At 47.2% G+C, this 19,673-nt stretch overlaps 1 protein-coding gene across 7 annotated transcripts in view; it reads left to right on the forward strand.

Moving 5' to 3' along the window:
- MYT1 (myelin transcription factor 1) overlaps positions 1-19,673 on the forward strand; it is a 64,491-nt gene that overhangs the window by 25,425 nt on the left and 19,393 nt on the right. For 6 of the 7 annotated variants that reach the window (XM_068207875.1, XM_068207874.1, XM_068207877.1 and 3 more), the window contains 10 exons: positions 4,125-4,179; positions 6,075-6,105; positions 9,202-9,264; positions 9,978-10,225; positions 11,029-11,901; positions 12,530-12,664; positions 14,003-14,093; positions 14,573-14,686; positions 16,134-16,348; positions 18,867-19,072. In XM_068207875.1, coding sequence (XP_068063976.1) covers positions 4,125-4,179; positions 6,075-6,105; positions 9,202-9,264; positions 9,978-10,225; positions 11,029-11,901; positions 12,530-12,664; positions 14,003-14,093; positions 14,573-14,686; positions 16,134-16,348; positions 18,867-19,072 — 2,031 coding nt within the window. The remainder of the gene's footprint in view (positions 1-4,124; positions 4,180-6,074; positions 6,106-9,201; positions 9,265-9,977; positions 10,226-11,028; positions 11,902-12,529; positions 12,665-14,002; positions 14,094-14,572; positions 14,687-16,133; positions 16,349-18,866; positions 19,073-19,673) is intronic. The other variant, XM_068207876.1, reaches the window with a different exon arrangement.

Below are 19,673 nucleotides of genomic sequence, written 5' to 3' on the forward strand. Positions count from 1 at the left end.
CTTTCTGCTGCTAGGCAAATATAAGTTGGGGGGGGGGTTTAAAACTAAAAATAGAGGCCGTGTGTGTCTGTCTGTCCCTCTAAAGCTCAGATGCTGCTTCTTGCAATTGGCATTTTGATACATCTACAAATAAGCACTGATGGAAGCTCTGCTGCTTTCAGTATAAAATAAATATTCCTGCTGAATCCTCACCTCCCTTTGTCCAGCTGAAGGGTTTTTCAGCATGTTTATTTTCTCTGAGCTCCGTGGTGCTCTTGAATACATATAAAGTATTACTGCTGACCGGGGGGAATTTCAGCAGGGCCTTTAATGGCAGATTTGCATAGAGCTGTCGAAGCCCAGGCACACCTGGGCATCAGCACGTGCTGGACTCCCAGTGGGTTTGTGTTCTGTTACGTTCCTCGGGCTTCCAGTGGAAAGGAAATGTGTATTAAGACAAGAAGGAAGAAGAAAATGTCAACCCTGTAGGTACTCCATAAAATGAAATTTCAGATCTGTGCTGTATTGCTGACTTGGCAGCAGAACAAGACCTGGACTGTAGACTCTGGCTGTTAAAATTCACACTGTGCTTGGGTTAAACTCTTTTTCAAGTTTATCTTTCTGAACATCATTGATTTCAGTCTGCAGCATTGACAAATTTTCATTATAACTTGTATTCTGTTCATGTCAGGGAGCTCCTTAGTGCAGGGTAAACAGGGTAGGGGACATTTCTTACTTTTAGAGAGAAAAGAGGGGGAAAAGGGAAACATAGAGATGAAGTCACGTTCCCAAGGTTACCCTGACTACCACTGATCTGGATCCTGAAGGGAGTACCCTGAGACCCAGAACAGGGTCCTTTCCTGTAGTGTTGGGCTAGGAAACTTGGGAGATGCTGACTTTAATTTAATCTTAGAGATAACCCATTGATAAGGTGAGGAGGTGTGGAATAAACCTCTGTCTTTTCCAGCCAGACTAATGTGTTTGTGACTGGCATCTGGCAGCAATAATTTATTTGCAGGTTTCCTTTTGGGCTGCTTTGTTTTCATTCAGAGTTAAAGCAATAAGACTGAAATCCAGACAGCTCCTCAGCCTGGCTGTTATGTGAACAAGAGAGAGACCTAATGAAAATAGCCTGTCGGTCTCCAGGACTGCAAACATGCACTGTGTGACCTGAAATTTCACATTAAAACGATCTGTCTAGAGGGCTTCTGGCTGAGAAGGCAACAATAAAGGACAATGGTTTCATGTAACCTTCCTGCATCCGAGCCTGATATCACGGAGTCTCCAGAAGCACAGTCAGGGCTCTGCCAGTTGTTTAGGTTGCCTGGGAGGAGCAGGGGCTGAGCTCCGAAGTGGATCCTATTCCTGGTGTTTCTGCACTTTGGAGGGAAATGCGGATTTTTGAGGATGATCCTGATGTTGGTTTGAACTAAAAAAAGTAGCTTGATGGTAGAAAACAGAGTCTGGGAGCACAGAGCTCACCCCATCCCAACAGTGATGTTAGTGAAACATTATAAATACACAGCAGTGAGGCTGTGTCAGGGTCTCTAAACAAGTAATGAGGTCTTCTCTATGGAGAAAACTCCCAGTAATCTAGGAATTTGGAGTTGGGTTGTTTTGGTTTGTTGTTGCTGTTGTTGTTTTTGGCGCTTTTTTTTTTTTTTTTTTTTTTTTTTTTGTAGAATAGGCCAAACAAGGCAGCCTATTTGGCTTTTCCATTCTTTGGTCCTTAGCAAGGTTGGGTCACCAGATGTCCCTTCCAGCCCTGAGAATTCTGTGACTCTGTGGGTCTATCCCTGCCTCAGGTGGCTCCTGTCCCCTTTGTCCCTGTGGTGACTGAATCTGCTCCTGCCTTCCCAGGGTGTTAGATCCTGGCTTCAAAGAGGAATGGGAGGCAATGGGAGGAATTGCTCTGAGGTGCTTCAGTGTAGTGAGGAGCCTGCATGCCAGCTCACATGATATTTAACTCCCAAAGACAAATGTGACCTGAAATGGGATCTCCTCTATTTATAGATAAGCAGCTTGAGCTCATCCCACCTGTCTGGCTAAGAAAAATGAAATTTTGCTTTGCTTTTTCATGCTGTCTGCGTGGGTCCTGGCCCCTCACAGGCACTGCCCATTGCCCTTCCCACAGCCTGACCTCCTCTGCCCCTTTGAAACCCATATTGCTAGGTCACCACCCCAACACACACCAATTCCCTGTGAGAATAGGCAAAACAGGAATAAAAGAGAGAGAGAAAAGAAAGGAAAAGCCCTCTGTGACATTCCTGTTGGTTGGAGGCTCCCAGCGATCCAAGGTGCCATTGCGTTGGTGGCGTGCGGCGGCATTAGGGAGCGAGCTCAGCGCACGCCGGCGTTGGAAGGCTCATAAATGTAATGAAGTCCCTGTGACACCTGCTCCTCTCCACACTTTAAATGGGAGCCATTGGTCCGCAGGGAACTGGGGCTTTAAAAATACAAATTATAGTAATTGTCTGCTGTGTTATTGGGAAGATTGTAATAAACGTGGAGCACAACACTGCCGTGCCATGAGCTGAATGCTGACAGGATGCATAAATTACTCCAGGTTTTGATTCCACTCACACCCCCCCCCACTCTTATTTTTTTTTTTCTTCTTTCTTCTCCAACCCCCCCATCTAACAAATCATTGCACGTTAACAGTGCATTTGTGGAAGGTGGCAGTGAGAAGGAGAGAGGCGCCTGGGGAAAACTTCATCCCTCCTCTGAGGGGTTTTTAGCTGTTATGCGCCAAGGAGACCTTGGTCCCCTCTCCCTGCCTAATCCAAAAGCTTCCTTCCCTCTTTGCTGCTCCCAAACCTCAGGGAAAGCACCAAGCAGTGCCTCTTTTTAGGGTGAAGAGCCCTGGTTCTTCTGCTGGGAACTGCGAGTAGCATTCCTCAAGATGTTTCTAGGGCGCGTGTAGGGATTCAGCAGCACATACCCTACCTGCACCATCCCTACTGCCAGTGGAGCAGCACATGCTCTATGTGCATGTCCCTTCCTGCCCCTGGACCAGAGAGTAGAGGTGGTGTCCCTGCTCCACAGGGGTGCTGGAGCCATGGAAACTCCTCATTTAGGAATGATACAGGAGCTGGTTTGTTCCTTCTCTAACTGGGCCTGTAGAGGGTATTCCAAAGAGTTGTTTTTTTTATGTCACATCACACTTGTAAATGGTTCTTTCATCTCTTTTTTTCTCTCCTTGTAATCTCTGGAGGAATGCCCCACATGGTAATGCTGCAGTAAAACCCAAATTGTCTTCCCAACATGGGAGGCTCTGATCCCCTTCCCTGCTAACACCCTCATCTTGCCATTCCCCCTTGGCATTTACTGCCAAACACTCCTGCCTGCAGAGAGAGCACCTGTGTCAAGGGTGAGATGGAAAACAGTTCTTTGACCACTTCAGCAGCTCCTTTGACAACTTTATGAAATCCCATTTGTATCATTCCAGCCATGCCATGGAGGTCCCTGCTTTCCTGCTCCCACCTCCAGGCACTGCCTGGTTTCAAAGGTGCTGTACCCCAGAGGTGACTGCACTTCAGACTTCTGATACCTTGTGGCATGTGGTGATGTTTAATTAATACCTAGAACTTTGAAGTCCCCGATGTTACTTATTCATGCCTGTGTTCCCTGCAGACCTCGTGTTTGATGTCCATGTTGTGAGTTATTTAGATGCAGTCATCTTTGTGGCAAATTTAGGCAGAGAGGAGAGGTTGTTCTTTAGGGCACTTGTGAAAAATTGCTCTTTTCAGGCAGAAGATCAGCTCATACACATACTTGGAGATTTCTGATTCTGTGTTGGCATTCCACCCAGGTGCTCACAGCAGTTCTCTGCTGTAAATCCAGAGAAATCAGCTCTGTCTATAATAAGGGCTATCTCATATACAGCCAGCACATGTGGATGATTGTCCCTCTGTGCTACTCAACAGACAAAGTCCTTCCTGTGTCCCAGGATGTGGAAATTAATTTAAAATTGCTAAGTCTGCGCACTGTGGGTTGAACAACAGCATTAAGGTAAGAAGTTTCCATCTCAACAACACGGGAAAGCTTTGTCAGCCACCCACAAAGTGACAACCACATACGAGCTTGTCCTTTAATGATGATTTTCTGGTTAACTTTCAGTAATGATTTTTTTATTTCTGTTGCAGATGAGTTTAGAAAATGATGATAAGAGAGCACGCACACGATCCAAGTCTATCCGAGGTGAGTGGGAGCACTGGGCTGTGCAGACCTCAGCTCCCTGCACTTTCCTTGTTCCAAATAGGCTTTGGTTTTCCAAGTCCAGGCTTAACTCTTCAAGTTATGCTCATGACCCCTGCCCTAACCACACTGAAATTTGTCTAAAAAAACCTGCAAAAGTCCCACCCACAAAACTTCATAAGTCTTTATGATACTTAACCCTCATCCTCTACACTCAGCAGAAGGAAAATAACAAGCAAATAAGGAAAAAAAGCCCCTGTGCCTGCTTTGCTGTAGGGGATGGCAATCACTGGAGCTTCAGATCAGCTCCCAGGGCTTTCATCAGGCTCATTCTGCCAGCGGCTTTGAAGTCACACATCTGAGAGTGCCTGGCAGAAGTAGCTCATGCTGGAGAAGCAAATGGGCCGTGACCCAGCAGGGATGGGAGGACAAACAACTGGTTAATGCAAAGATTGATTGTGATTTATTTCCGGATTAGAAACAAAACCAAAAGCAACAACAACAACAACAAAAAAGAACTGAAATTCTGTGCATGTTTTCTCTCCGGGAGAAGCGAGAGGCTCTGATAGAGCCCAGGGTGTCACCTCAGGTAGTCCCATAGCCATGGGTGATGGTTACAGACCAGCGTCTCTATTTTTTGGTTCATTTTTGTGGCTGTAGATGTGACGAGTGACAAAGGTGGCTGGAAGTGAGGAACCAACAGGGTTGGAAAGGTGTGATGGCTGCAGGGACTGTAGCTTCATCCTGCAGCTGGGCTGGGCCACCTTCCTTTTGTCCTCACCTTCCTTCCTCCTTGCGCTTTACAGCATCTGCACCTTTTAAAAACAAAACCAAACCCAGATGTTGCCAGCTGTGTTGAACTGAGCTTGTATATTTGGATTTCATTGCTTTGTTGCACATACACAAAGGTGCTCATTCAGGTTGCAAATGAGAGAGCCCTGATTCTATTTATTTTCTCACACCCTGCCTTTTCCACACTTGAATCTGGGTTTCTCGATGTGAAAAGGTAATTTATTGCCTGCACCCTGGGACTCGTCACTGCCTCCAGTTTGTTGAAGCTTGTGAGTCATCCCACTGGGAGCTGGATCCCAGGAAACCCAATTAGCTCAAACAAATTGAGCAAACGTGTTATGGTTTTTAGCCTGGGCAAATTTAGACTTGTGCTGAGGGATTTTTTTTTTTTTTTCTCCTCTTGATTATTTGGATTCCTGGCTGGATGTAAGGTTTCAGCTGTGATGTGAGGTTGTTGTATATTCTTCTTGTGAGCAGTGAGAAGCCCTCTTATTCACAAGTGGGGAGTAATCCCTAAAAATCCTACAAACTCTTGTTTACCCCACATCCCAAGTAACAAATCCCCACCATATGTCTGAGCACTGGCAGGGACACCTGCATCAGTCTGATGGGACAGGGAGAGAAGAAAAATGCTGGTCTTATAGAAGTGAATGTGTCCTTTGCAGGAAAACAGTTGTGAACTGTGAAAGAAAAAACTGATGAGCAGCTTTAAAGGGCAAAAAAGAGAGATGAAGGCATTAGAAAACTCAGTCTTTTTTTAGAAGTGTTTGAGTTACATGCATGCATGTCAGAATAGTTCCATCGACTTCAAAGTCATCACGGATTCAAAGAACAGAGGTAGTCCCTGATGCTGCCAGTGTGCACTCACCTCCTTGAAAATCAGCACAGGCGTGAGGATTTACAAGGCACGATTATAATTTGCTACAGGCTGGCATGCAACAAAGGACAGCAGAATAAATTGGCTCTTTCTTTTCCAAATGGGATGTCCGGGGAGGAAATAGAGACCCAGCTGCTGGCAGGAGAGCTTTGGTCTTGGGGTCTGGGCACCTCTGGTTTGTTTCTGACTTTGTGTTTGTTTCCATTGCTGCATCCTGCCCTTTGCCCAGTGCCCACGGAGCTCATCGGCCAGGAGGTGAGGTAAGGACCCTGCTCCTCCTCGGCCATGGGAGGGATGGGGGGGCACATGGTGGGACTGGCTTGAGAGAAGCCCCTCAGCTGGGAAACCTGGGTGAGGGGAGCAAACCCATAGGACTAATGGGGTCTTGCTGGGGGGCTTCTATTGGTGGTTGTGTCCAAGTCCTCAGGGTACCAGTAGACAACACATCAGGGGAATCACAAGAGTTAAAGAAATAAACTGCAGCGGTTTGTATTTCAGGATCACTGGGGACACCATCCTACTAACCAGAGGTTTTTTCCACATATTTGTCATGTCACTTCTGGTGCTGGATGCTCCTTCAGCCCCCCCGTCCTCTGTTCAGTCACCAAACTCCTGTTGTCACTCATTTAGCAGTGCTGGGATGCCAACAGCAGCAGCCAAAAGAGCAGGAGCAGAGCCTGTGCAGCCCTCCAGAGCTTCTCATTAGATGTAACAGCCTCCCCCACCTGCAAGCTCCCACTAAACTTGGCACAGGGGCTTATGCCAGAGGTAGGAGCCTTTAACCTGAACAGGCACTAAGAGCAGGGGCTGCCTCTCCCTGCAGCCTCCCGCGTGTGTCAAAGAGTAATTGGACCTAAACCAACCCAATTTTAGAGCATTTTGCTCCTCCACTCTGGAGGATTACTCTGGAGAGCCGGGAGGAACCAGCACTGGGCATGCCCCTTCTCCAACTTTTATTGCTGAACACTTGAGTGGAGGTGGTAATTGGAGCAGGTGACATATCTAAGGGGCAGGACAGAGTGCTCCACAAAGCCATCTCTGCAGCTGTCACCTAATTGCCTGAATAACTGGACGATTAATCGACTAATTGGAAGCAGGGCATCGTCTGCATAACAATAAGAAGTCCTTTTGTCAAGCAGATGAAGGCAGCGGAGAGGGGGAGAGCTGTTCGGTGTGGTGGCTCTTGAGGGATGGAGAGCAGCTTTAATAGACCTCGAAGCCCGTTTCCTCTTTCGGGACTCCTGCCAAAATACACGAAAAGTCCCCAACGGAGAGTGGGGAGGGGAAGCCTGGCCCAGAGCATGTAGAGCATCACCTTTGTGCTGGTGCTTTTTAAAGGCATTAAATCAACAAAGTGAAGCCAGAAACATCCCGAATCGACACCTGCTTTGCAAACCTCGATGCTGAACCACTTGTCTCTTTCCTATATACTTTTTTTTGCAGGCTTCATTAAACCACATTAAAAATGGGGTGTTGGGTAATCTGCATTTATTGATACAGGGAAACTTATAAAAGCCTGTAACATCATCAGAGCTGCTCCTGTTTGCCATTGAATAAGGCCTTTTTCAGACAAGTCACTGGTGACATAAACACTGCTCTGTCTTTTGGTGTGCAGTCATTGAAAATGTGGCTGGGGCTGCTTGGGACAGAGCTGCCTCAGTCAGGCCTGAGGGCAATTAAAATTAAATAGACTTTTAGATCATAAGCAGCAAAGAGGGAAGCTCCCTCTTCCAATTGCACATGTTAGTGGGATGAGACCTTGTTCTCTATGACCTCGAGTGTCCTGCTGGAGAAGGGACACCGTGCTGTCAGGCCAGACCCCAGGTGTGGTGGGGCTGGAGCTGTGTGTGGATGCCAGAAGAGCTGGGAGCCATGCCACAAGAGATGGCACTAGAGGATGTGCAGCATCACGGGTTCAAGCCAGGTCACAAGCAAAGGGGACAGCAGGAAGGGGGGACTTATCTGGAGGAGCCAGGAGGTGCAGCTTCCACCTCCCCAGAGCACTGTGTCCTCTTAGGGGATGTGGTGCCACCAATTGCCCTCTCAGCATTTGCTTTGCCAACCTAAAGCCAGTCAGTCTCCCTGAAGGAAGGATTCCCTCTATCCTGACAGCTCAGCAGCACTGTCCTGCCCTGGTTTTGGGTTGAATTATAATTTTTGAACACAAATATCTGACTTGTATCCTAGAGAGTTGAACCATTAATAACCCACCAGTGCTCCCAGAGCTGCTGCACCCATTAGTGCAGCCAGACCCTCCATGTCCTCAGCTTTCTTCAAAGGCTGAGCTCTGCTGAGAGCAGAATTGGAGTCCCTAAAGCCTGACTTGGCACTTGATGCTATTTAATGTTGTCCCATGTCTTTTACTCTGAGAATAACAGCCTGGCGAGATCCCCTCTGGGCTGGCAATGCCTTCTCCCTTTGCACTGTCATCAAGAGATTTCATTAGCGCTTCCAGCTTCCCAGGCTGAGGGTGATACTGTGCTAAATGAGGTTATTAATCCTACATGACTCCAGAATTCCTCAGACATCAGGCAAGTCACTTGGGCATCCTATAATCAATGCCATAATCTGGTTTTGCCAGAAAATGTTTGCTTTAATGCTTCTTATCTGGAGCCCTTACAGCTCCTGAAGCTGGGACTAATTACCCCTGCAGGGGAGGCGCGTGGTCCCGTGCAGGGATGCTCAAGTGAAGGCAGCAGTGGCTGTGAGCGGGCTCAGAGCTCCCTGCAAGCCTTTAACTCATTCTCTTCTGCACAGCAGCAAGAAAAAATTGCAGGGATTTGGGACATCTAGTCATCTAAATCCCATCTCTTCCCCCAAAAGTGAGGTTTTGAGGATTTTAGTCCTGGGGATCTGCATGCAATGTGTCTGGCTAAAAGCTCCTTGATAAAGTCCCAGTTGCTCTTCCCCAAAACACACACGTTTCTTACTGTAAGTGGCCCCAGTTCCCTGACAAGCCACCAAACAAGGGAAAATCCCATGTTTTCCTCCTGAGAAAAAGAAAAACTGGAGAGTAGCAGCGGGGAGGCAGAGTGCAGTAGCTGTCTGCCTTCAAAAGCTTGCTCTCACACATGCAAATCTTTAATTAAACATACTCATAAAACTATAGCAAACTGTTCATCTAATTAACTGGGGTGAGTAATTTCATTAGATTTTAGCAAACTGCAAGGCTGCTCTCCTGCCCTCCTCCCTTGGAATTCAAAGGGACAAACTGAAGCATTTGAAGGAAATTAACTTCCTGTTTGCAGTTAGCTTCTTCCTTGGGCACAGGACCTGTTTGACTGTGGATTATACAATCCTAAATAATTCTTTGAGTCCTCTTGCTGTTCCTGACGGTTGTTTGTTTTCCTCCCAAGCTGTCCAACCCCAGGCTGTAATGGCTCAGGACACATCCGTGGGAAGTATGCGAGACACAGAAGGTGAGGTGGGGTTGGAGGTAGTGGGGATGGAAAAATGTGAGCAACAGAGCCAAACACAGGTGTTCACTGGAGAAAGTCTGGTTCAGAGCAGCAACCCAACTTGTGTGCCGCAAATCTTTTTGTCTCTGGCTCTCCATCAGTCCCTAAGGGATCCCAGGTGGATCTGCTTCTCCAGACTCATAGCAGCCTTCCTGTAGACCCAAACTTGGCCAGAAGTGTCTGACTCAGCTGTCTGGGGTTGGTGGGAGCTGCTGATGGGCAGAGATTTTGGTCTACCTGGTGCCTCTATGGATGGAGAAGGCAAATGAGAACACATTGGCTGCCTTGGAGGTTTTGCAAGCTTTAACTGAGGGTTTTCATCACCTCATGAATAATGAAATTGGAGCAGTTGGTGGATGCGTCCCAGAGGCTGGTTTTGCATCCTGTGCCTGGTTTCATGGTGCCCATCACCAACATTAGTCCTGGGATGCCACATCCCAGCATTTGGGTGCTGATTTCTGGAAAAAAAAGTGGATGTAGTTGCACCAAGTCAAGGTCTCAGAGCACATACAGCCACAGAGGTTAAATTAGCTACAAATCTGGGGTGCTGGATGACTTTTTGGTAGTATTTTTGTATTGTCCTATTTACTTTTGCCTAACTGGTTGGATTGAGAGGTAGCCAGGCCTTTCTCATTCAGCAATGCCTCCTCTCTGCTCCTTGATTCCATCTGCAGTTTACAAAGCTGCCCTCTAGCCAAGAAGAGGAAACTTCAGGATGCTGAGGCCGAACATCTGGTGTCCAAGAGGAAATCCCATCCGCTCAAACTGGCCTTGGATGAAGGCTACAACGTCGATAGCGATGGCAGCGAGGAGGCCGAGGCCAAGGAGGAGTCGGGCTCCGATGAGTCGGAGGGGATGCTGGAGGAGGACGAGGCAGAGGCGATGGAGCAGGAGGAGACCCGCAGCCCCGAGGCAGCAGAAGGTGCTTTATCATTATTGATTGCAGAACTGTGTTCTGCAGATGAAGAAAGGGCAGAAGTGTTAACAGCCAGGAGTTATAGCTCCTCTGAATTATGTACAGGATAGGTCCCTCAATTACCGGGGGACCCATTGTTGGGTAGAAGAGAATGGCAATGCTCTGGTCAAGCTGAGAAAGCACAGTGCCTCCAGTGTTTTAAAAATGAGAGCTTTTCCTTTAGGGATGCTCCCTAGGGAAGGACCCATGGAAAGAACAGAGGAGCTTGCTGTGTGGTGGGGAAGACAGCCAGGGTCCCACACAGGTGCCAAGAGGGGCTGAGCAGGATCTTCCTCCCTGGACAGATCTGGCCACTATCCAAGAGCAGAGGAATGGCAGGAAAAGGACAGGGAGAAGGACATGGATTTTCAGCTGGGGTCTTGACACTGCCTTGCTCACTGGTTGGAGCCCTGGCCTGGGGAGCACTGACATTGGGGTGGCAGTGGGCAGACGGAGCATCGGAGTCTTATGTGGAAATCCACCTTCCGCCTGCCATCCCCAAATTCAATAAATTAGAATGCTCCAGAGGTGGAACTTCCAGGCTCTAGTTTCAATTAAGTTTAAGCACAACAAAGTTGTATTTTATGAGTTTATATAATTACTTACTTTGCCTCCTTTTTGATTCCCTCTTTTTTTCTCTTCCCCCTCCTTTTCTCTTTTACTCCTGTCTTCTTTTCCTCCTTTTCTCATTTCCTCACTTTTTTTTTTGTTCTTTTCCATCTTTTGTTTCTTTTCCCTTTCTTTCTTTATTCCTTCTTTCCCCCCTTCAGAGAGAAGCCCAGCAAAATCAACCCACTATGGACAAAACACAGCAACAAATACATCTGGGCCCAGCAAGGCCAACTACAGCAGCTACCAAGAAATAATCGCCAACTCTCTCCTAAACTTAGGCCAAATAGCAGAGGAAACCCTTGCCATCGAAGGGCAGCTGCCCGAAGCGGAGCTGCAGGGCTCCAAGCCGGCGTCCAACGTCGTGCATTTGGTCCATGAGGATGCAGGAGAGGAGTTGGTGGAGGAAGAGTGCGACAAGGAGATCATCATCCAGACGGAGGACGCGGAGGAGGTCATCGAAGTCACCAGCGAGCGCAGCAGCGAGTTGTGTCCGGAGCCCCGGGACGAGACGAACGGAGAGGAGTCCTGCAAACTGGAAAAGGCTGAAGCAGAAGAAGAGGATGAGGAGGATGATGATGAAGAGGATGATGAGGAGGAGGAAGAGGAGGAAGAGGATGAAGAGGAGGAGGAGGAAGAGGAAGAAGAGGAGGAGGAAGAGGAGGAGGAGATGGCTCCTGAAGTGATCTGCGAGGAAGCTCCTCACACTTCTCAGGACCCCCAGAAAAGCCACTGTGAGGGGCAGTTCAGCCCCAAGCCTGAGTACTCCGTCATCGTGGAGGTCCGGTCAGATGATGACAAGGACGACGATGCCCGCTCCCAGAAATCAGCAGTGACTGATGAGTCGGAGATGTATGACATGATGACCAGGGGCAACCTGGGGCTGCTGGAACAAGCCATTGCCCTGAAAGCCGAGCAGGTGAAAATCGTGCGGGAGCCCAGCCGGCTGCCAGGAGAGCACGTGAAGCACTTCCAGGTGGAGGACAAACAGAACAAACCGCTGGACAGCATCCGGAAGAGCTACTATGGCAAAGGTACAGGACAAACCTTTGTGTATCTCCCTCCTTCCCATCCCTGGTGGAAGAGCTGAACTTGTCTGCTCAGCATGGACTACCAGGCTGATGTGGGGGGAGTTCACAGCCCACAGGGCGAATTCAACCACGAATCCTCAATGCCCAAAGGGATGGGGACATCCTTGAGGTCAACAGTGAATGCATAAAATGATGGTGTCCTCTACACTGTCATGAGGGTTCCTCCCTCTGTGTAAAGAAATTGCTTGGCTAAATTGTCAGTTGAAAATTTCAGCCTGAGAAGAAGGGCTGGTTTAAAATCAAAGTGGGTTTTAAAGTAGTAGTAGGAGTCTAGCCACAGAATCATGAGGGCAGGGGCTTCAGCATCCCCTAGCTCTGAGCCAGGCTGCCTGCTCAGTAGCTGTGAGTGTCTCCATGCCCTGAGCTCTGTCAGTTCCTAAAATCACTTTACTGATTTCAATTTTTGAAAATTCCAGTGTTACACTTTCAACTCCAGGAAAAAACCCTCCAAACCCAAAGGTTTCCCCCTGCTTGACTTGAAGGGTGGTGAGAAGCATCTTCAGCACTTTCCACTTCTTTGCCTCCAAATCCACTAACCTGCTTCCCTCTGCCCTTTCCCCACAATCCTTAGATCCCTCAAGACCCGAGAAGCGAGAAATCAAATGTCCAACTCCTGGCTGCGATGGGACTGGACACGTCACGGGACTTTACCCCCACCATCGCAGCCTCTCCGGTTGTCCGCACAAAGACAGGATCCCCCCCGAGAGTGAGTACATGGTGGGATACCAAGGACTGCTTCAGTTAGTCTGGGGCCTAATTTTCTTGGGGGAATTTCTCAAATGATATGAATTTCATGACGGAGTCCCTAGACCAAGTCTGATGTTATTCCTTGGAGTATAACAAGAGTTTTTGGCGTGGGATGGTGCTTTTCCAAGTTGATCCTGGATGCTGTTATCCACCAAAGTGTTATCACTAATCACAGGAAACATTATGGGGATTTACTTGGAAGTCCTGTCCTTCTTAAAGGATTTTTAGCACCATCCTGTGGAGAATGAGATCCCTTCTCTGAAAATCAAAGAGGGACTTTAAAAATGCCTGCCCATGTCCAGAGGTGTGTTAAGCAGTTCCCATCTTTACACTGGAAGTCACGTATTTTTCCCTACTTGGGACATCATGTTGGGAAAAAAGGGATATTATTCTTCTTTGCTGACCAAATGTGTTGCCATGCAGAAAAGGAGTGATGAGTGATTTAGGATGTGCAGGATTGCTGAGTCTCCTGTGCCCTAATCACTACAAAATTCCCAAACTGCTACACCAATATTCACCTATTCTACAGAAAATATTTATCATCCTCATAACAGATTTTTGTATATACATATGCACAGAGAGAGACTGTGTTTCCACCTCTCTACCAGCATCCTAAATAGCTTTCCCTGTATAGATACATAAAAATCAATGTTGTATGTTTACGATAATGGCATAATAGACCAAAAGAAAGAGGATCCCTTCCTTATCAGTAATTTCAAAGGTTGCAGACCTGACATAAACACAGAACTGGAAGAAACAAGGAGAAAGTACAGTTATCTTCACAGGCTGGAATCCAAGCAAAAATATTAATAAATAATAACACAAGCTGTGGGCTTTACAAAAGCTTGCAGATCAAATTATTTTCTTTACTTTTAAGGTCAGCACTGCAGGAAGCAATAATCCTGAAGATTAAAAATAAAAAAAATCAAACAAAGACTAGTCCTAAGGATAAAAGCAGAGCTACAACTTCAATCACTTAAAACTACCTGAAACTGGAGACCTGGTTCCAAAACAGGGGTGGGGAGGAGGGGCTGGATGGGGGAAACTGGATTGCAATCAGAAAATGGGGAGGCTGTGTGCAGAGATGCTAACCTAGTGCTGACCTGGGCACTGCTGCCTTGTAAATCCTTTATTTTTCCCTCTGCAAACTCTAATTACAGCATTTCACATTCCCTGATTTCTAGGAAACCAGCGTACAAGGCTTGATGATTTTCTCTTTTTCTTTTTTTCCTCTCTGATTTTTATTAAGTTGTTTTTCTTTCCCTTCCCTTCTCCCCTTCCCCTTCTTGCTCCGAAGTCCTGGCGATGCATGAGAACGTGTTGAAGTGCCCCACGCCCGGGTGCACAGGACAGGGTCATGTCAACAGCAACCGCAACACGCACAGGAGGTACCGGCTTTGGCTTCTTCTTACACAGGCACGGGGTGGCAGGATGGGGGAATGGCCTCAAAGTGACAGAGGACAGGGTTAGATTGGAAGAAATTTTTCCCTGTGAGAGTGGTGAGGCTCTGGCACAGGTTGCTCCATCCCTGGAAGTGTTCAGGGCTGGGTTGGATGGGGCTGCAAGCAACCTGGGATAGTGGAAGGTGTTCCTGTTCATGGCAGGGGGGTTGGAATGAGTTGAGATTTAAGGTCCTTTCCAACCCAAACCATTCTATATCATTCCATGATTCTGTGTTGATGAGGTGCAGGGTGAATTTGTCTTGTTTATAGAACTTGTTCAGTGTGGAGGAAGCAAACACTTTTCTCACAGGCTCAGTGTAGCTCTGGGTCCATGAAATGAAGGTTTTTGTGCTCATTCCTCATGCTTGGTTTCCTTCTCTCTTTTTCTTCTCCTTCAAAAAAAAAACCCCAACCAACTCCCACAGTTTATCTGGGTGCCCCATTGCTGCTGCTGAGAAATTAGCCAAATCACATGAAAAGCAACAAACCCAGTCTGGTGATCCTGCAAAGACCAGCTCCAATTCTGACCGGATACTCAGGTAAGGGGGACAGGAAGGCTCAGCTCCATGTCCCCACGCTGCCCCAGCCCTCTGTGCCCTGCCACGCTCCCAGGAAGAGCAGCCACGGCTCCAGCTGTATCTTGATACTGCTGAGTCCTGTGATTATGATCATAGGTCTCGCCAAGGTGGGGATATATTTAATTGATGATCCCAGGGAGAGCATTGAGGACAATGAATTGCTTCTGTAGCATCAATTAATGCTGAGGCTACAGGCCAAAGGGTTTTAGCAGTGCAGCAGAAGGCACTTGTGCCGATTGCTCTGCAGCACATACTGCCAGTGAGGGCTGGTTATTATATCAGCATTATAAGAAGGGTGGGCTCGGGGAGGGGGTAGGAGGAGGAGGAGGAGATTTAGGCTACACACAAATCACTCCATGGCAGTTGTGCATTAAAGTCCACCTGCTTTTCTTCCTTAGCCCACAGGTTTCAGAGGAGAGGAACCTGCCGCTCGTTTCCAAACCAGTCACATTAATTTTGATACTTTGCCCATCTCTCTCTTCCCGGGAGAAAGAGCTGTCTCCCATTAAGGATGTCCCTGATAGATGCTGGCTTCCGTAGCTGATGTGATTCATGAGGCTACAGATGGATTGGAATATGGTTGGTTATTTTGCAACGAGAGCAGGATAAAAACCACGGCGCGAGCCCAGAGCAGCCCTCCCACAAAGGCATTGAGCTCTGATTCATTTATTTATTTGCTCCCCAGGACTGCTGAGCACCCTGGTGCTCCAGCTCTCGCTACTTTGGAAAGGCCATTTAGAGCCATTACTTATTTATTTGCAGCGGAGCCCGCGCAGAGCACTCTGAGCGCATCACGAGGATGATCCATGCTCCAAGGAGCTCCCGCTCCAAGGACTCTCTGGTGGAAAGAGGTCACGGGAAGGAGAATAACAATGGGCCATTTATATACAATTTATATGCAAGACAAATTGATTCATGATAGGCAGCCCTGTAGCAGTGGGTCTCGAGGAGGGGCTGAGGCAGGGGAGAGGCCCTGGTGCCTCTGCAATGAACCTGCAGCAGGGAGCCGAGCTGAACTGGGGTCCTCATGCCTTTGTGTGCCACCCTGTGTCATGGGTCCCATGAGGGAGTTATTGCCCAAGTTTGTTCTCTTCTGGAAAATGCTGCCACACCATGACAGCCTGCAAGAACATTGTGCTGGATGAGGTTGACAACTTGATGTTTTACTTAAAAAGAGGGGGGACAAAAAGAAGATAGAAAAGGATAGAAAAATAAAACTGTAGTCTGTGAGTTCCAAATCAGATGCAGACTTGCTGAGGGAGAGCAAAAGGGCTGTCACTGCCTCCTCGTTCTCAGGAAGTCTTTAGGAAGAAGGTGCAGCTGTGCCCCCATTGTGTCTGGTCTCCTCTCAAGAGTCACCTCATCAAGGAAAAAAAGAAATAATTGCTGTTTTTTGTTTCATCCTCAGGCCTATGTGCTTTGTGAAGCAACTGGAGATCCCTCAGTATGGAAGCTACAGGCCCAACATGGTCCCAGCAACCCCCCGGGCCAACTTGGCCAAGGAGCTGGAGAAGTACTCCAAGGTCACCTTCGATTATGCAAGTTTTGATGCTCAGGTTTTTGGCAAACGCATGCTTGCCCCAAAGATTCAGACTAGCGAAACCTCACCTAAAGCCTTTAAATGTAAGTTGGGAGCAGGGATGGACTCAGTTTTTGCATTTTCTGCCTTTCTCAGCATGTTGTGAAGCTCTTGGGATTGTGGCTTTGGGGTGATGGGAGACTCTTGGTGCTGAGCTGTTGGACCCTCCTGGGATGGGGAGGGTGAGGGGGGTCCCAAGGTGGGCACCTTTGATGGTGAGGGGAGTCCATAGCTGCTGGGAAAGCTTTGTTTGGAAGAGAGTCGCTTTGGCTTTGGCTTTGGGAAGAATTGTGGTGGGAACATTAATCTGAGTGATGTCTTGAAGTAGGATAAGTTACACAGTTGTCCTCAGTTGGTCCCCATTGCTTTGCAGCTCATATCTATTGATCTGGCTTTCCTCATCTAGCTAAATGGATTACAGTTTTCTTCTCTTCCATCTTATATATGACCCATTCCCCCCATTTGTCTTCCCTGCCATGCTCTGCTCTCCAGCTCTACCTATCGATCACCCACCTCTGTCTTCCAGCTCTTTCCTATCGTAGCCACCCACGTCTGCTCTATTCTGAGGACTTTGCACTGATTATAGCTCTGGGTGAAAATGAAATGGCTGAAAAAACCCTGAGGGGTCAGGCTGCCAAAGGCAAGAGGGACACTGCATGGGGACACAGCCCTTGCAAACGTGTTATTTGACACTAATTGTGTACCTCAAGACATTTTTTTGAGGGGCAAAAGAAAATATCTAGGAGCCCAGTTTGTAGAAATCAGCAGCCTCAAGAGGGCTTTCTGTCTGGCTAATCCCACTTCCACAATCCTGTTTAATCCTGATGCAGCTGCTCTCTAAAAAGTGCTCGTACTTGAAAGCATCCCGGTTGTTGCACTACAATGGGAGCGCTCTTTATTACAGTACTAAATCTGTACAGGATCAGACAATGAAATTGGATGGAGGCCAGAGAGCACAACTGCCACTGTCATCCTGGGTTAGGGCTGATGGAAAAGTAATTTGTTTCCCAGTACAAGTGATTCTCTCTCTGAATAGATTGTGTTATTTGCAATATTAGCAAAGAATTTTCAGGGTAATTGTACTGACAAAAATAATTCCAGCAGACCCACTAGGATAATCCTTTCTATTTTTTCTCATCGCTTATTTCACTAATTTGCTGATTGCGAGTCTATTAGTGGTAGAAATACTTATGAAATGGAAAAGCATCACTGAGCCTACGGTGTGAAATTGAAATTGGCATCTCCCAATCCTGGATATTGTCAGGTTGGGTTGGCGAATACTCACACCCCACCTCGAAGACATGGATTAAACCGGACAGGAAAACAAGCAGCCAGACACAAGAATAACCATGTGGGCAAGCCTCCAATGAGTTAATCAAAGCGACAGGATGAATATGATTGCCAATCATAGCAGGGAAATCTGCTCCTTTCGCTGAGAACTTATTTTAAAGAGATCTTCATCCAGAGGGATTTATATTCCCCCGCATGTGTGTGCGTAACTCCCATTAATGTCAATATGCATTATATACACACGCAACGAGGAAGAAAGCAGTGCTGGGGAAGATTAGTATTTTATAGTGTCTTATATTATGAGTTTGTAATGGGAATAATGAAATCACTTTGCTCCGTGGCTGCATCAACTGAGGTTGGCTTTGTTTTGCCATGATCAGGCCAAAGCTGATGAGTCTTCCCTGGGTGAGCCTCCCACTAAAGTGGGGATGGTTTCCCTCAGAAAGAGCATGGTGGAATGAATTAAGAATTTGAATATTTTGATAATTGATTCAGAATACAATCTGTGTTCTAAATCAGATGATCTCCTGTTTGCCCCCACTGAAACTACTGAGGGCCCCTAAATGGGATCAGCTTCGAGTTTTTTATTAGGGAATTATTAGTTATGATTAGGGAAAGTTTTACTGTGCATCCACCCTGAGAAATACTTTAATTTCACAGGCTATGAAGAGAAATTGCCTCTCCAGGCTGGCTTTGCTGCTGCTGTGACATACAGGAGCAGAGCAGCAACGTGGCTATGTGCAGCTGTGCAATAAATCCTGTTACTCTGGCATATTTAAATGATATGTCAGCTGTCAGAAAATCCATATTTCACCAGTGTCATCCTTGGAAGCTCATATTTTATGACCATGCTTTTTCCATTAATGTAATTTTATAAATTTAAAATTTTCAAACATGCTACTAGAAATCTTACTGTAAGGCAACCCTGCAGATAAGTTATGGACAGAGAGAGAACAATAAAAAAAAGAGTCAGGAAGCTTCTCTAAGCTTTCTCCTTTAGCTGCTTCCACTGAGGAGCAGATCTAGTGAAGAAAAGAACTTGTGTTTTGGGTATTTATGGCAGACTCAGTTAATGAATTAACCTTTCACACCAAGCACAGGCTGCAGCCACTACTGCTCCTGTTGCACGTCCCAGGCAACAAACCAGTGTGTGGATTGGGAATAACCCCAGGAACTGTGCATACATTAACCGTGTCACACTGAATAACCTTCCCCTGCTGCTCATGCTGCTTATACATTAGCCTTGTGTTGTTCCTTCTCTTTTTATTCCAGCCAAACCTTTTCCAAAGGCCTCTTCCCCCAGCCACAGCCCCTCAAGCAGTTACGTGAAGAGCACTTCATCTTCCTCCACAGGCTTCGACTACTCCCACGACGCTGAGGCTGCGCACATGGCGGCCACCGCCATCCTCAACCTCTCCACCCGCTGCTGGGAGATGCCCGAGAATCTCAGCACCAAGCAGCAAGAGGCCCCTGGCAAGGTGGGTGAATGTGGCCAGTAACCACTGCTCAGGGGCCAAACTTAAAATTCAGGATGGGAGAGACACCTTGTTTTCCCCTTCCTTTCATTTTGTTTTTTTAAATATAGAGGCAATGCAGGCACTCATCCAAAATCACCCTTTTGGCTCCCCACTTTGGGTTTGGAAGAGGGAATATTGGCTTTTTGGGTGATGTGGAGATGCCTTGTGGTTCAAATTACCGGTGTGAGATGAGCATCAATCCCAAGACAAGTCTTGGGCTGAGATTGGATATTAGGAAATATTTATGATTTATGATGGTCAAGCCCTGGAACTGGCTGTCCAGGGCAGTCATGGAGTCACCATCCCTGGAGGAATTTAAAGGACATGTGGATGTGGCACTTGGGAACATGGTTTAGTGGTGGGCTTGGCAGTGCTGGGTGAATGTTTGGATTTGATGGTCTTCAGAGGGCTTTTCCAACCCAAACAATTCTGTAATTTCATGATTCTCAGAGCTGGTTTCAGTTGTTTCCTGACCTGTATCTGATGCCATTTGAAGCTCCCCAGTTGTGCCCTGTCTGATCTCCAACTGCTTTTCAGAGGAACACAGGTTTTCCCAAAGTCC

Source organism: Anomalospiza imberbis, chromosome 17 (assembly GCF_031753505.1).
Source record: "Anomalospiza imberbis isolate Cuckoo-Finch-1a 21T00152 chromosome 17, ASM3175350v1, whole genome shotgun sequence".
NCBI classification, from domain to species: Eukaryota; Metazoa; Chordata; class Aves; order Passeriformes; family Viduidae; genus Anomalospiza; species Anomalospiza imberbis.